We start from the raw sequence: 13187 nt of genomic DNA on the forward strand, positions 1-13187 counted from the left end.
CTGTATCTCTGCTAAATATTAGAGTTATGTTCACGTCCTTTTGTAGCTTGTTACTAGTGTAACCTGGTGATTATGGATGAGTCCTAGACGGAGGAATTGATTGCCGACTCTTCCAATAAGAGATACTAGAGATGACTACCTTGATTTGTGGTGATGCGTTGTTCAATATTTGATAGTGGCTGAAGCAGGCTGTATCAAATAGGCCAATGGTGCGCAACACAGCGACATTGCAGCAACCTCTACGCAGGCTTACCCTCCCACATAACGACGAGGCTCGGAGTAAGCCCACTCTCTCTTGCCGAGAACACCCTTCATATTTCGATCCTCGCTTCTTACTTTCGACCCTGAACAGTTCGTAAACCTCCTACTACACTATCAGAAATCCCAAATCCACAGACACTAGCGTCATTTTCATCATGGAGGGACATGCGACATCACACTGGTGTTCATTCATCCCGGACAGCTTCCTCCGCGACTTGGCCAACGATAATACTCTGGGTCCTGAGGCTCGCCAGAGTGTCAATGACACCATCAACGGAGGACATAGCCTTTCATTCCATGCCAGCCATGCCGGCATCGTTGACGAAGGAGACCATAAGCTATCCAGAGCCGAACGGTCTGAGCGACTCAGTGGCCTTGAAGTGCCAAGTCAAGTCGACGTAAGTAACGGCAAGGTACGCGATACACGTGGCGATATAGTACCACTAATCTATACCGCGAGGGGTCAAGAGACATTGCCTGGTATCAGTGTCCACGGGGGACGACAAGCCATCGACAGAAACCGCGGGCAGACTGTTGCGAGTATCGTCAGAGACATCTTTACATTTTTCGAATTTGAGTACGGCTACAGAATTTTCGAAAAGACAGGGAACGCTGTAGCTGTCACAATAAACTACGGCCACAACTACTTGAACGCTCATTGGACTGGTAGACGAGTAGTACTCGGCAGCGGGAACCCAGCAGTACTGGACGACTTTCATCAGGCCCACGATGTGGTTGCCCACGAAATCACGCATGGTATCATCCTTCGAACCAGTGGTTTGAAGATCGTTGGCCAGCCAGGAGAGCTAAGCGAGCATCTCGCCGATGTCTTTGGCCTATTGTACAAGCATCACGCATCGTCTTGTGCATGGAAAAGTGCTCCAGATTGTGTATGGACCGTGGGTGAGAGTCTATGGGCGTCCCCGGAAGGTTTCTTCGGTTGGTCCAGTTTCCCAAACGTCAGCCGACAGCTATGGACTGCAAGTGGTGGCAAGATTGTGGAAAATCACAGTCGTCATTCCCCATCAACAGCTCTCGATGTGGATTCAAGCGAGGTGAGGAACTTCAAAACTCGACCTCGCTTTTTACGATCATTCTCCAACCCAACATTAACCAACCCGCGACAGCCTGATCATTACCTTGAATACTGCAAGAATGATGACGTCCACCACAATTCGGGTATTCCAAATCATGCTTTCTATCTGGCTGCAATTTCCGCTGGAGGCCCTCCTTTAGAAGGGGTAGGCAAAGTCTGGTTCCGGGCCATGACTGACACGGGGCTAGGAGCAGATTGCACGTTTGCCAAGTTCGCTGCATTTACAAAGGCTTATGCGGAGCGCGACTTTGGAGGCCTAGTGGAAGCAGTGAAGACCGGATGGAAGGAGGTTGGTGTCACACCGAAGGAAATTCCAGGGTTACAAGCTATGTTGTCCAACTGATATCTTCCTCGATGCGATACAAAAAACAATGAAAACGCTATCCTCGTTTTTACGTAACCTTCTTATCACATGTATCGCTCATAGTTATGTCAATAGCATGTGAGCCAAGTTTTGCAAACTTGTGAACAGTGGTGTATGCAATGCTGTGGTTCACGATTGTGACTAACAACCACACCTTGACTAGGGAAATCATCACATGTTTAAGGTATGAGACGCTGGCTGTGATCATTAATGTTTGATCGATTCAAAGGTAATGTATTTTATGATTAATAAAGGTTCAAGGACGTATACAACGTAAGTCTTAGCTATAGTGTGAGTTTACCTGGTACAGTTGTCCATTGGCCTCCCAAATTCCATCCAAGTACCCGTTCCTTGAGCACTGTTCAATGATGTTCCTAAGATGATTAGCTTCAACTTCCAAGACGGATAACAAATGACTGTAATAAACATACTCAGTGGCATCCTAATTTATGTGAGTTAGCAGAGTCCATAGTAATCAATCTCTAGCTTGTTCTTGAGACGTACCCAGCAATCCTTAAACCCTGGCTTTCCAGCGGTATTCTGGCGTTTTATAGAAACGTTGATCTTGCTTTGTAAAATACCTGCAGTCTTTGAAGCCCTTGTTGTGCAAGGCTGCTGGAGAGCGCAGTCGGAATTGCTGCACATTTTCTCGCGCGCTTCCCAGAAAGCCGACAGAAACTTGTCCATACTACCGCTTGTTTTCCAGCCAAGGCAGTCTGCTGCCATAGCACCATTGGCGAAAAGGACAAGCGCTGATAAGTTGACGATTTTCATGTTGAAAGGTTGAGGTGATATGAGGTTAAAATAGAGTGTTTTGGTGGCTTGATAATAAAGTTGGAAACTTGCGGAATATCAAACTGGCTTTATATTTTTGTTCTGACTTTTCTCCGACAGATAAGAGATCCATTCTAGCTTCCTGTCGGCCGCCCCTCGGTATCCTAATCTGTACGTCGGCCGCCGTTTGGCATGTCAAAATTCATGTCGGCCGCCTCACCGTAGGTCAAAAGTTGTGACAGCTGCCTATTGCGGGTAAAGTGACATGCCGCATGGTCTATAAATATGCCCAAGCGGTTCTAGAATCGAGATATGGGTCTCGTCACTAACTGTTTAGCCATTAGTTGCGTCTAGTATATTTGTTTAGAATGCTGCTAGCCAGTACCTGGGCCTGTACGGTCGTATCGGCCGGGAAAAAGCATTGCATAAATCGCCTGATTTACCGGTCAGCCCTGCAGTCTGCAGTAAATATTGGCTTCGTATTCATTACCAATGCAATGACAAAGCAACTAACATTGGACAACAGATGAACGAGTTTCCCAATACTGTCTAGTCCATGCATTGCACTGCAGATTGTTATCTAGCTAGCTACTATATACAGTGGAGAATGCAGCAATGGGCTCGGTAAATAATTTCATTATAAAATCAGCCAGCAGTCTTCAACCGTTAATCTATTGTTCCCTCATCTCGATATCACATTTCAACCTCAGGTTCCTCTTGTCCCCCAATCTCGTCAGCATGCAAATCGTCAACCTCGCTGCTCTTTCAGTTTTCATTGCCAGCTCTTTAGCTGCAGACTGCTACGGAACTGAAGGTATTGCCAGTCGCTTCATAGAGGGATACTGGGATGCGCGACAGAAGATGTGCAGCAACACAGAATGCGCCTACCAGCAACCCTGCACGGTCACCACCTGGAAGAAGTACACAGCCATTGGTAGTAGTACTATCAAAATCGAAATAAGTCGTAAGAATACTGCTGGAAAGGCGGGATTCAAGGATTGCTGGGTATGTGTGCTTCGTAAGATAACAAATACTAGAGATCTTACTGACCAATACAAAGGATGCTACCGAGTACGTATACAGTTTTCTTCCAAGGATGACGATCTAACATTTATAGGAACATAATCAACCAGTGCATAAGAGACGGCGATGTTTACGGTGGAGTTTGGCAGGCTAATGGACAGCTTTACACAATAAATGGACACAATTAGATCATTGCAGTCTTGATGAAGGCGATACCGGTTCGATTTAGGACACCATTTGTATCAAAACAACAAATTATGGACGTTGGCAGCATTGACGGGCTTTACTGGCTGGTTATCTTTAACCTACAAGGTCTTATTCCCTTTACGATCGATCTCGATACCGAGTGCTTGGTTAAAGACCCCATTCCAATAACGCCTCTAGGGATTGCCGCTGTTCTTGGTAATACGCCCATGATGGAATTGTTGATAGAACATGGCGCGCAGGTCAACCTTACTCAACGGACAGATATATTTGTCAGGCCCCCCTTGTATAATGCTCTTCTTGCACGTTCTGGATCGGCAGTCAACTGGCTTCTACAGAACGGTGCAGATATGACTTCACGTAGGGGATTCGATGACATGTCACCACTTGATCTTGTCTACACTTGGTCTCAAGACTATTCGGATGTCTTCATTTCCCATATACCAGGCTTGAATGGAACGAGTGCACAAGTGCTTCAGTTCCTCGTCAGATCAGGCCGCGCCGAGGATCTGCGTGACGCAATCCGAGGAGGCATGGATATCAACCATCCATGTGAAAATGGGAAAAAGGCCCTTGATTATGCCTTGGAGATGGGAAATGAAGAGATCTCTGAGCTTCTGAGAAACAATAAGGCGATTTCCAATTTGCATTGGCCAGCTGAAAAGACGAAGCTTTGTCCATACCCTATGAATCTACACGAACCTATAGTAAACCCTCTTGTTTCGACCGAAAAGGAATATGACCAAGACGCGATGATGCCTGACGACGGAACTGACTACCTAATACTGGAAATTCCCATCCATACCAAGCGCCTGATTCGGAGCATCGTTTTTGAGACAATAACAGCTGCCCGCGGCGAGTGCACAGAGGATCGGTTTCGTGGGACTTACATTGGCCCGGACCGCAGTGGACTACGCGTCGCTCTACAAAATCAAGATTGGACACAGTAAATATTCGACAGTCAAGCATTATGCACATTGTGGCTTATAGCACACGTTGGTGTTACTACAATCGTGTAAAATACATTCGGGTTCGTATGTATGGCGAAGAAATCCACCCGTCAACATAGCAATAGAATTCACTATTCACCGACCATTCATTGATTTCAGAGGTCTTTCCCCTAGGTTGCTTCCAGCTGATAAAGAGAATTAGGGATCAAGAACCAAGTTACTGCGGATATCGGCACAAGTCCTGGCAATGCCCAATCTCAATCATGACATAGCTCGTCATCAAAAATATCAGCCCTTTGCAATCTTCTCAGCTTCCTCCTCAGCCTCATTAACGATACTCTCAGCTTCATCCTTGGTGAACGCATCCGTAAACTTGACCCAGCTCCCATGCGCAAGTCCTGTCCCGGCTCCGATAAGCAATCCGAGCCCAGCGGTCGGAATAGCCACGACGCCCGTCAACAATGCGCCAACACCCATGCCCAAACCACTAGCCACACCAGCTCCTATGCCAGTACCCATTGCACCGCCCTGCAACCATCCCTTCTCGAGTCTCTCAGCTGTCTTCATAAGCTTGGCAGCCTTCTTGTCGATTTCTCTCGCTTCATGACGTATGTTTTCCGCTTGTTCGGGGTCTTCTTCCTTATCCGCCTTTTCGTGGAGTTCGATAGATTTCTCTTGTAGACCCTTTGCCTCTTCGACCCTGCTCTGAATCTCTTTCACGATGCGGTCCTTTGTCTGAGATGAGCTTTCGGAGGGTGTTTCGCCATTTTGGCTATCGCCCTTGGATTGGTTGCCGGACATGAATTGAGCAGGGATTGCGCCGGAGAAGATGGAAGTCAGTGCCTCGTTCATGGGGTTTTTAAGGGCAGGGATGACGATAGGCGATGCTACTGTATTTTGTATGATAGACTAAACTGGTAGTCGATGACAAGAGTGGAATGTGGCTGGGAAGGAAACCTTGGTTGGAGGTTTACTTGTTTTATCAACAGGTGGGGGTGGCGGATGACGTAGTAATCCCTGTACATCAGCAGGATTTCGTGGTTGTACATGATGCGCAATGAGGTCTCACAGGATATACCTATTCCGATCACGACGCACTTACATGAGAAATAGACAAGGAAATATAAAGATAAAACAAAAGACGGGAAAGAAGATCAAGGTTTAATTCATCATCACCATTGTCGGTTGCTATCTATATATGTGTCAACAGTGGAGTTACCAAGGTCACGACAACTCAGTCACCATTTTCATATTGTAGAAATCGTGACTGGAAAGAAATAAACGAGGGCTATAGAATATAAAGTAGGTTTAAACACAAATGATTTCTCGAAGCGAAAATGTGGATATAGGTATTGTTGACCAGAAAGAAGATTAAATACAAAGCATCTCAAGTAAACCCCATACAATAGCTATCACTCAACTCTATTCAGACCCCAAACAGCATGATACCAAGGCAAAAGTGTCGTTTACCAAACACTCTAAAGGTTTCGAACAGTATCACAGCTAGTGGCCCATTCGAAGTGCTTAGCCGCGCTGTTGAAACGACTCAAGTACTGACTGAAAATCATCAAGTTAGATATAGCGATATAAATATAGATGTAATAGTACTTACCCATGGCCGGGGGAGCCTTCGCCTTCACTCTCGTCAATGACATACTTGCCATCGTCTGTCCAGAAACATTGCACGTTGTGAACACCGGAGGCATCCGCTTTGAAGAGATCACAGAATTTGTGGATGTGGTCATCGTTTCGCGGCTCGGTGATGAGTTGCACCCGGTATCTTCTCAGGGCATCTTCACTCCAGTTGGTGAGCCATTGGAGAGTCAGCTTGCAGTTGGCGCGCTTGTCGACTAAGATAAGTTAGTATTTAACGTTTATGTCATGAGTAAAATGGGAGTAATACCTTCAACAGTGTCGACAGAAGCGGGAACAGCAGCAGCAAGAGCAGGGACTGCTGCGGCAAAGGTAATGAGTGAGAACTTCATTTTGATAGAGTTGAATGAGATGCTAAGATGAATACTGACTGTGTTGATGAGTCCGAGCCTTCTTGGAGGTAATGCTATCAATTTATATTTACTCCCAATTATGGTCTAAATCCAATGACCTCCATCCCTGGGTCCGAAGGATCACGGCAGAAATGAGGTTCACGGATAGAACCGTCTGCGGTGTGACTATCGGGCTTTTCGATCTAGCATCCGTCATCCCTATTTCGAAATATATGGAGAATAAAATCCACTTCAACAGCCTCACTAAACTACGTCGAAACAAATTGTGGTCCCGGCGTTGCATTTATTTGACACTGGATAAGCACTAGCTCGCAAATGACCCACGTCAAAGAAGGCATTGTTCTCTGCTTAATCCACAATGTCTTTGGTGTTTATACTCCAAATGGCATTGCAGCTGTCAATCGAAATAAACGCAACGTCTTTGCGGCTCCATAGAAGGAATGTATTCATGCGATTGTGCTCGGCCCTTTGCTAAAGGATTCTCGATTAATTGAAGGATTCTCGCTTTACTAGAAGGACCGACTGATCAGCCTCAAGTGACCCCGGATATAGTGTTACCGATTTTGGATAACCTCGGGCAAAATGCGATAAAGTATCATGGCAAAAGGATATCTTGGACTATAAAGTTGAGGTCGGATTCCCTACGATACGCTTCTTCTTTCTTCACTCTATCCCGATCCATCAAACCTTAATCACTCAACCTCAATCAACCTCAATCAAGATGAAGTTCACTCTTCTCACCCAGGCTGTTTTCGCCATCTCCTCCATCACTGGAGCCGTGGCCAACCCCACCCCCGACGTTTCCAATGGTAAGCTGCCCAGAATTTTAAGACATTCATATATTAACCACATATAAGTTTCCGACCTTGATAAGCGCAGAGATTGTTCAATGACAATCAAGTATGTCAAGACCTGGGTCGAGGACGGTCTGGACAGATACCGCCATTGGCTCATCACCGAGCCTCGCGAAGACAAACATCTCGACTTTTGGTGCGAGGCAGTTCACTCTGTGCAGTACTTTTCCAACCGACAATGCTACTGGGGCGATGATGGAAAGTACTATGTTGATGTGAGCGTCGTTCGAGGTCCCGCCGGCCATGAGTATGTACACCTGATTCTCGTGTTATCTGTTTTTTCTAACTTCTATTCTGTAGTTACCTTATGAGCACATATAACGGTGCCTGCAAGGACTTTGAGAGACTCACTGAGTGCAAAGCCATCAAGCAGTTCTAGAGGAGCCTTGTTTGGACTCATCGACAATATACATGCATGGGAGGGAGGGAGAAGAATGAAGAGAGGAACCTAGAGCAGCTAGTATATCTTTAATCTATTGTTAATACAATATTAATCGCATCTGATACATAATTTTTCCAAGTCTTGGGCTTTATTGACTTCAGGGTTAATGCGAGGTATCGACAAGGGTATCGGGCAATTTTGGTATTCTGACCATTTATACCCTTGTCAGTCAAATGACCCTGGAGAAACTAAATCAGGGGCTCCAACGGGAATAGCCGTGTAATCTCTAATCCCAGCAAGCACGTTGAGCACCATGCTTGACTGTGACATACCACTGTCTCTCAAGTAGCTTGCTCCAGACACAATGGTATTCCCAGGGATGGATATTTTAGTCTCTCCAATTGATTCATTACTCTTCTTTATAAATTATAAGCTTAATGATACTTATCATTTTTTTTAACAGCATGATGAAACAATAAAGAGAGATGGTCGGATCATGATAAAACATTAATGTGCAAGTAAGACAGGTTGACACAATTTCAATTCAAACGCGTCAAGCTTACACATTCTCGGCGTATCTCCTTCCTCGGGAAACTAAACCTTTTGATATGTAAATATACAGTCTCTAATTGAAGACTTATTATTGGAGAATCAAAATTAAGTGAAACCAATACACAGTAATTGAATTATTCTGTATATGCAAGAAGCGATTTTGCGGTGTTGAGGTCACCCTGCACTTTTACGATGAGGGTCACGTGAGAAGCACGCGTATCTGAAGACTGTTGGTTCGAAACCCGCTACTCCAGAAACAGAGGTCGAACCCTCATTTTGCCTTTTTGACCAGATGCCTGGTAGCAATGTCACCCTGATTGGTCAAGACAATCAGTCATCCCTCGACATCCCTTGCCTTGCTCTCCAAGCCAAGATCTCATCTCAACAACCTGTCCTCACATTTCCATCATCATCGCAATTATCCGATCCTAATTTCAAATCACTCAATTGAATTGATATCTGAAAACCATCGAAAATGTCAGGATCAGGCTTGGGCCGTTTGGGCTCCACTTCCCCGGACCCAGGCGCGTCATCCCGCGATAACCACGCTCTTCTCGACATGGTAGACGGAGAAGAAGGCATCTCGAGAGGCAGAAGCCACGGCGAGGTTAAAGGACCAACTGCAGATTTGATGCGACGGCTTGGTGTCTCTCCTGAGCGACGGATCAAAGTTACGCCTGAAGATGATGCGCGTGTTCTCAAGAGGATTGACATGGTTGTTCTGCCTCTGATGCTGGCAGTCTATTTCCTTCAAGGTTAGTACCCGTCTCAGAAAACTAACAGAAATTGTGTTAATAGTAGACTAGGTCTTGATAAAGCTACAATTGCATACGCGTCCATCTTCGGACTCATTGAAGACACGCATCTCAAAGGCAACCAGTTCTCATGGCTCAGCAGCATTGTCTATGTAGCTCAGCTCATCGCCCAATTCCCGCTAGCATGGCTTCTAGTGAAACTTCCCATCGGAAAATTCACAGCGTGCATGGTTACCTTTTGGGGCCTCACTCTTACCTTCATGGCTGCTGCGCATACCTTTCATAGTCTTTTGTTTGCCAGGTTTTGGCTGGGCGCTTTTGAAGCGAGCATTGCGCCTAGCTTTGTAGCCATAACGCAGATGTTTTGGAGGAGAAGGGAGCAGCCGTTGAGGATGAGTTATTGGTATGCTATGAATGGATTTACAGGTGTTGTATGTTGACCGCTCATGATTGTGATATTAGACTAACCGGGAATAGTTTGGAAGTTTGGCGACTTGGTGGCTTGCACAGTTGCCTCTGGGATTGAAGCCATATCAGGTAAGTTCAACATCCTCTAAAAACCCTACCAGCTATTGACCAATTAGACTATTTTTGTCGCTTTCGGTATCATCACAGTTTGCTTCTCAACTGTCTTGTTCAACTATATGCCTGATTCCCCAGCAGAAGCCAAGTTCCTTGACAAACACGATAAACTCATCGCGATTGAGAGACTGAGGATGAATCAGACGGGCGTCATGTCGCGTCAATGGCGATGGGATCACTTTTGGGAGACTATGCGAGACGTCAAGACCTGGTTGTGGTTTGCTCTCATTTTTAGCATTTCGTACGTCAATCGCGTCGTGGATTTTAGTGACTGCAACTGATTGATCTGCAGTGTCCCCTCTGGTGGTGTTGGCTCTTTCGGGCCTCTTCTTATCAAGTCATTCGGTTTTGATTCCTTCGAGGCTATCTTGTTCAACGCGCCTTTTGGTATTGTTCAACTCATTTCTACAGTTGGAGGGTCTTATGTGGCGACCAAGTATCACAAGAAAGGTCCAGTGATTGCATTCCTGGCTATCTTTCCGATCATTGGCTGCATGATTATGTTGTCGACACCGCATACACCAGATGGTAGAAACACACTGCTTGGTGGATATTATATGATTTCCGTGTTTCCAGGAATAGGTGAGTTTATTTTCCTAGACTGTTGCAGTTCGTTTTGCTGATAATTTTAGTCCCTCTTATCTACTCGTGGGCTTCCTCAAACACAGCTGGCGACACAAAAAGTAAATGCAATTCATCTGTCCTATTCATCGGTCAATCCCTTGGCAACATCATAGGTCCACTCCTGTACAAGCCATCCGAAGCACCAGAGTACCACAGAGGATTATCCTGGAACTTGCTTCTATACATGGCCATTGAAGGTCTAGTAGTCCTCACAAGCATTTATCTCACCTTCCTCAACCGCGACCACAGCCGTCGTCGCGTCTTGGCCGGGAAAGACGCGGTTATTGTAGACTACAGTCTATACTCGCCCGAAGAAGCTGATCGTCTTCGAAGAGCTAAGGCTATAGATGGACAGACTGTTGAGAGTGCAAAGGATGGAACGGTTGGAGATCGAGCTTTTGACGATTTGACGGATCTGATGAACGATGAGTTTTTGTATGTGTTCTAAATAGGCTTAGTTAGTTGATAAGGCTGGTCGAATGGTCACGAGGGCTAGTGGCCGCGTTCGTACCGTGTTTATTGCCGAAATGCTTCCTCGGAATTGTAGCCAATCGGATGCTCTCAATATCCGAGTTGAAAATTGAAGTAAGCAGACGAAATGACGTAGCTGGACTTGAACAACATCAGTCTTTGATACAAGGAATTAAATAAATAAATATTTTAGAATAATAATACCTTCTAGACAGGATACTTTGAGAGAACCTCTATGTGATAGCGAATATCTCTTTATATTAAGAGAGTAAGTACTCCGTATTAGGGCATATCTAGACCATGCCTTGAGTTAAGTTGAGGCTGTCAACGCTAGGACCGATGAACTGGTCAACCAATAGTGTGTCTGGCAATAACATTGCCGAGGGCAGAATGTGGAGAAAACATTCCTCGGAAGCTGTCAATGGTTGCCTCCATCTCATCTGGGGTAAGAAATCTGGGGCAATCCACGATGATCAAAAGCCACTATGGACCAAGACGATATAGATAAATACTTAGCTCGTCCTCCTATCTTTCCTAACTTCTCATCTCTGCCAAGAATCACTCATCAAGATGGCTATCACAGAACTCTTAGTCTCTCCTTGGGCACCCGTGGCTCTTGTCGTTGCCTTCGTTGCATGGTACATCCTCCCATGGGTCAGCAACAAGGACCTCCGCGGTATCCCCGCTCCTTTTCCGGCACAGTTCAGTAACCTTTGGTTACTATCAACATGTCGAAGAGGAAAACGTTACGAAATTGTTGACCAAGTCCACAAGAAGCTGGGCCCCCTCGTTCGAATTGCACCAAACCACGTTTCGGTTGCCGATGCCGATGCTATCAACACTATCTACGGTCACGGAAATGGTTTCTTGAAAGCGTATGTCCTGTCACAAGTCAAAATTTAAAGAAACAGTAAGCTAACTGGATAGTGACTTTTACGACACTTTTGTGTCTATCCGTCGTGGTCTTTTCAACACGCGTGACAGAGCTGAGCATTCTCGCAAGAGAAAGATTGTTTCGCATACTTTTGCTCCCAAGTCTGTTCTTGAGTTTGAGCCTTATATCCGCCAGAACCTTGAGATTTTTGTCAAGCAGTGGGATCGTATCTCTAGCAACAAAGAGCGCGATGGCTATGGACGCGTTGACTGTCTCAACTGGTGTAAGTAAACCATGACTCTGGGATAGCCATCAACTGACACATTATAGTCAACTTTCTCGCTTTCGACATCATCGCTGATCTGGCTTTTGGAAAACCATTTGGTATGTCATTTCAGACGATGGATCTGAAACATAAGCTGACATGGTCTAGGAATGCTCGCTTCTGGTGCCGACATTGCCGAAGTCAAGGCGTCCCCCACCAGCCCAACCATCTACGCCCCAGCCGTCGAAATCATGAACCGCCGCGGAGAAGTCTCCGCAACTCTCGGCTGTCTCCCCCAACTCAAGCCCTACGCCAAGTATCTCCCCGACCCTTTCTTCAGCCAAGGTCTACAGGCCGTCGAAAACCTCGCCGGTATCGCCATTGCACGTGTTAGCGAGCGTCTAGAGCGCGGCGGTGACTCCACCCGAAAGGACCTTTTGGCTCGTCTTATGCAGGGCCGCGACGAGAAGGGTGAACCTCTTGGTCGTGATGAACTTACCGCTGAGGCTTTGACTCAATTGATTGCTGGAAGTGACACGACTTCTAACTCTTCTTGTGCTCTGTTGTATCATATTGTCAGGACACCTGGAGTTATGAAAAAGGTCTACGAAGAGATTTCTGCTGTCATGCCTGATGGCGTTGATATTCCTGATTTCGAATCTGTCAAGCACCTCCCCTACCTCGGCTACTGCATCAACGAGACTCTCCGAATTCACTCCCCATCTGGTATCGGTCTGCCCCGCGAAGTTCCCCCCAACCACAAGGGTGTGACTATCCACGGACGATACTTTGGTCCCGGCACAGTCCTCAGTGTTCCTACATACACTATCCATCACTCGACAGAAATCTGGGGCCCTGATGCTGATGACTTTAAGCCTGAGCGTTGGGAGACTCTGACTGATAAGCAGAAGTCTGCTTTCATTCCTTTCAGCTACGGGCCTCGTTCTTGTGTGGGACGTAATTTGGCGGAAATGCAGATGAGGATGATTGCTGCTACTTGGATTAAGCGATATGATGTTGTTTTGAGACAGGATGTTATGGAGACTAGGGAAGGATTCTTGCGCAAGCCCATGGGTTTGGATGTGGGATTGGCTCGACGATAAATGTAATGATATAGGAAAACGAATACATGGATATGACAAGCACATTT

At 46.0% G+C, this 13187-nt stretch overlaps 8 protein-coding genes across 8 annotated transcripts; 5 read left to right on the forward strand and 3 right to left on the reverse strand.

Annotated features, from left to right (window-relative positions):
* Positions 1–416: 416 nt before the first annotated feature.
* Positions 417–1700, forward strand: FGSG_08091 (uncharacterized protein; the record flags this gene model as incomplete). Its single annotated transcript, XM_011322427.1, has 4 exons — positions 417–659; positions 732–1316; positions 1389–1440; positions 1546–1700. 4 exons carry the CDS (start codon positions 417–419, stop codon positions 1698–1700), a joined length of 1035 nt encoding a protein of 344 aa, XP_011320729.1.
* Positions 1701–2018: 318 nt separating this feature from the next.
* Positions 2019–2495, reverse strand: FGSG_08090 (uncharacterized protein; the record flags this gene model as incomplete). The annotated part of the gene is made up of 3 exons (XM_011322428.1): positions 2019–2079; positions 2153–2163; positions 2226–2495. 3 exons carry the CDS (start codon positions 2493–2495, stop codon positions 2019–2021), a joined length of 342 nt encoding a protein of 113 aa, XP_011320730.1.
* A 738-nt stretch (positions 2496–3233) lies between these two features.
* FGSG_08089 (uncharacterized protein) lies at positions 3234–4672 on the forward strand (the record flags this gene model as incomplete). Its single annotated transcript, XM_011322429.1, has 3 exons — positions 3234–3459; positions 3556–3566; positions 3707–4672. The coding sequence occupies 3 exons, from the start codon at positions 3234–3236 to the stop codon at positions 4670–4672; spliced, it is 1203 nt and encodes a 400-aa protein (XP_011320731.1).
* Positions 4673–4960: 288 nt separating this feature from the next.
* FGSG_13442 (uncharacterized protein) lies at positions 4961–5524 on the reverse strand (the record flags this gene model as incomplete). The annotated part of the gene is made up of 1 exon (XM_011322430.1): positions 4961–5524. One exon carries the CDS (start codon positions 5522–5524, stop codon positions 4961–4963), a length of 564 nt encoding a protein of 187 aa, XP_011320732.1.
* Positions 5525–6150: 626 nt separating this feature from the next.
* Positions 6151–6657, reverse strand: FGSG_13443 (uncharacterized protein; the record flags this gene model as incomplete). Its single annotated transcript, XM_011322431.1, has 3 exons — positions 6151–6229; positions 6285–6522; positions 6576–6657. The coding sequence occupies 3 exons, from the start codon at positions 6655–6657 to the stop codon at positions 6151–6153; spliced, it is 399 nt and encodes a 132-aa protein (XP_011320733.1).
* Positions 6658–7399: 742 nt separating this feature from the next.
* FGSG_08087 (uncharacterized protein) lies at positions 7400–7911 on the forward strand (the record flags this gene model as incomplete). Its single annotated transcript, XM_011322432.1, has 3 exons — positions 7400–7487; positions 7536–7779; positions 7833–7911. 3 exons carry the CDS (start codon positions 7400–7402, stop codon positions 7909–7911), a joined length of 411 nt encoding a protein of 136 aa, XP_011320734.1.
* A 1030-nt stretch (positions 7912–8941) lies between these two features.
* FGSG_13444 (uncharacterized protein) lies at positions 8942–10875 on the forward strand (the record flags this gene model as incomplete). The annotated part of the gene is made up of 6 exons (XM_011322433.1): positions 8942–9221; positions 9273–9652; positions 9699–9758; positions 9806–10044; positions 10096–10385; positions 10436–10875. The coding sequence occupies 6 exons, from the start codon at positions 8942–8944 to the stop codon at positions 10873–10875; spliced, it is 1689 nt and encodes a 562-aa protein (XP_011320735.1).
* A 593-nt stretch (positions 10876–11468) lies between these two features.
* FGSG_13445 (benzoate 4-monooxygenase) lies at positions 11469–13140 on the forward strand (the record flags this gene model as incomplete). Its single annotated transcript, XM_011322434.1, has 4 exons — positions 11469–11773; positions 11826–12055; positions 12103–12156; positions 12206–13140. 4 exons carry the CDS (start codon positions 11469–11471, stop codon positions 13138–13140), a joined length of 1524 nt encoding a protein of 507 aa, XP_011320736.1.
* Between the last annotated feature and the right edge of the window lie 47 nt (positions 13141–13187).

Source organism: Fusarium graminearum, chromosome 2 (assembly GCF_000240135.3).
Source record: "Fusarium graminearum PH-1 chromosome 2, whole genome shotgun sequence".
Classification (NCBI taxonomy): domain Eukaryota; kingdom Fungi; phylum Ascomycota; class Sordariomycetes; order Hypocreales; family Nectriaceae; genus Fusarium; species Fusarium graminearum.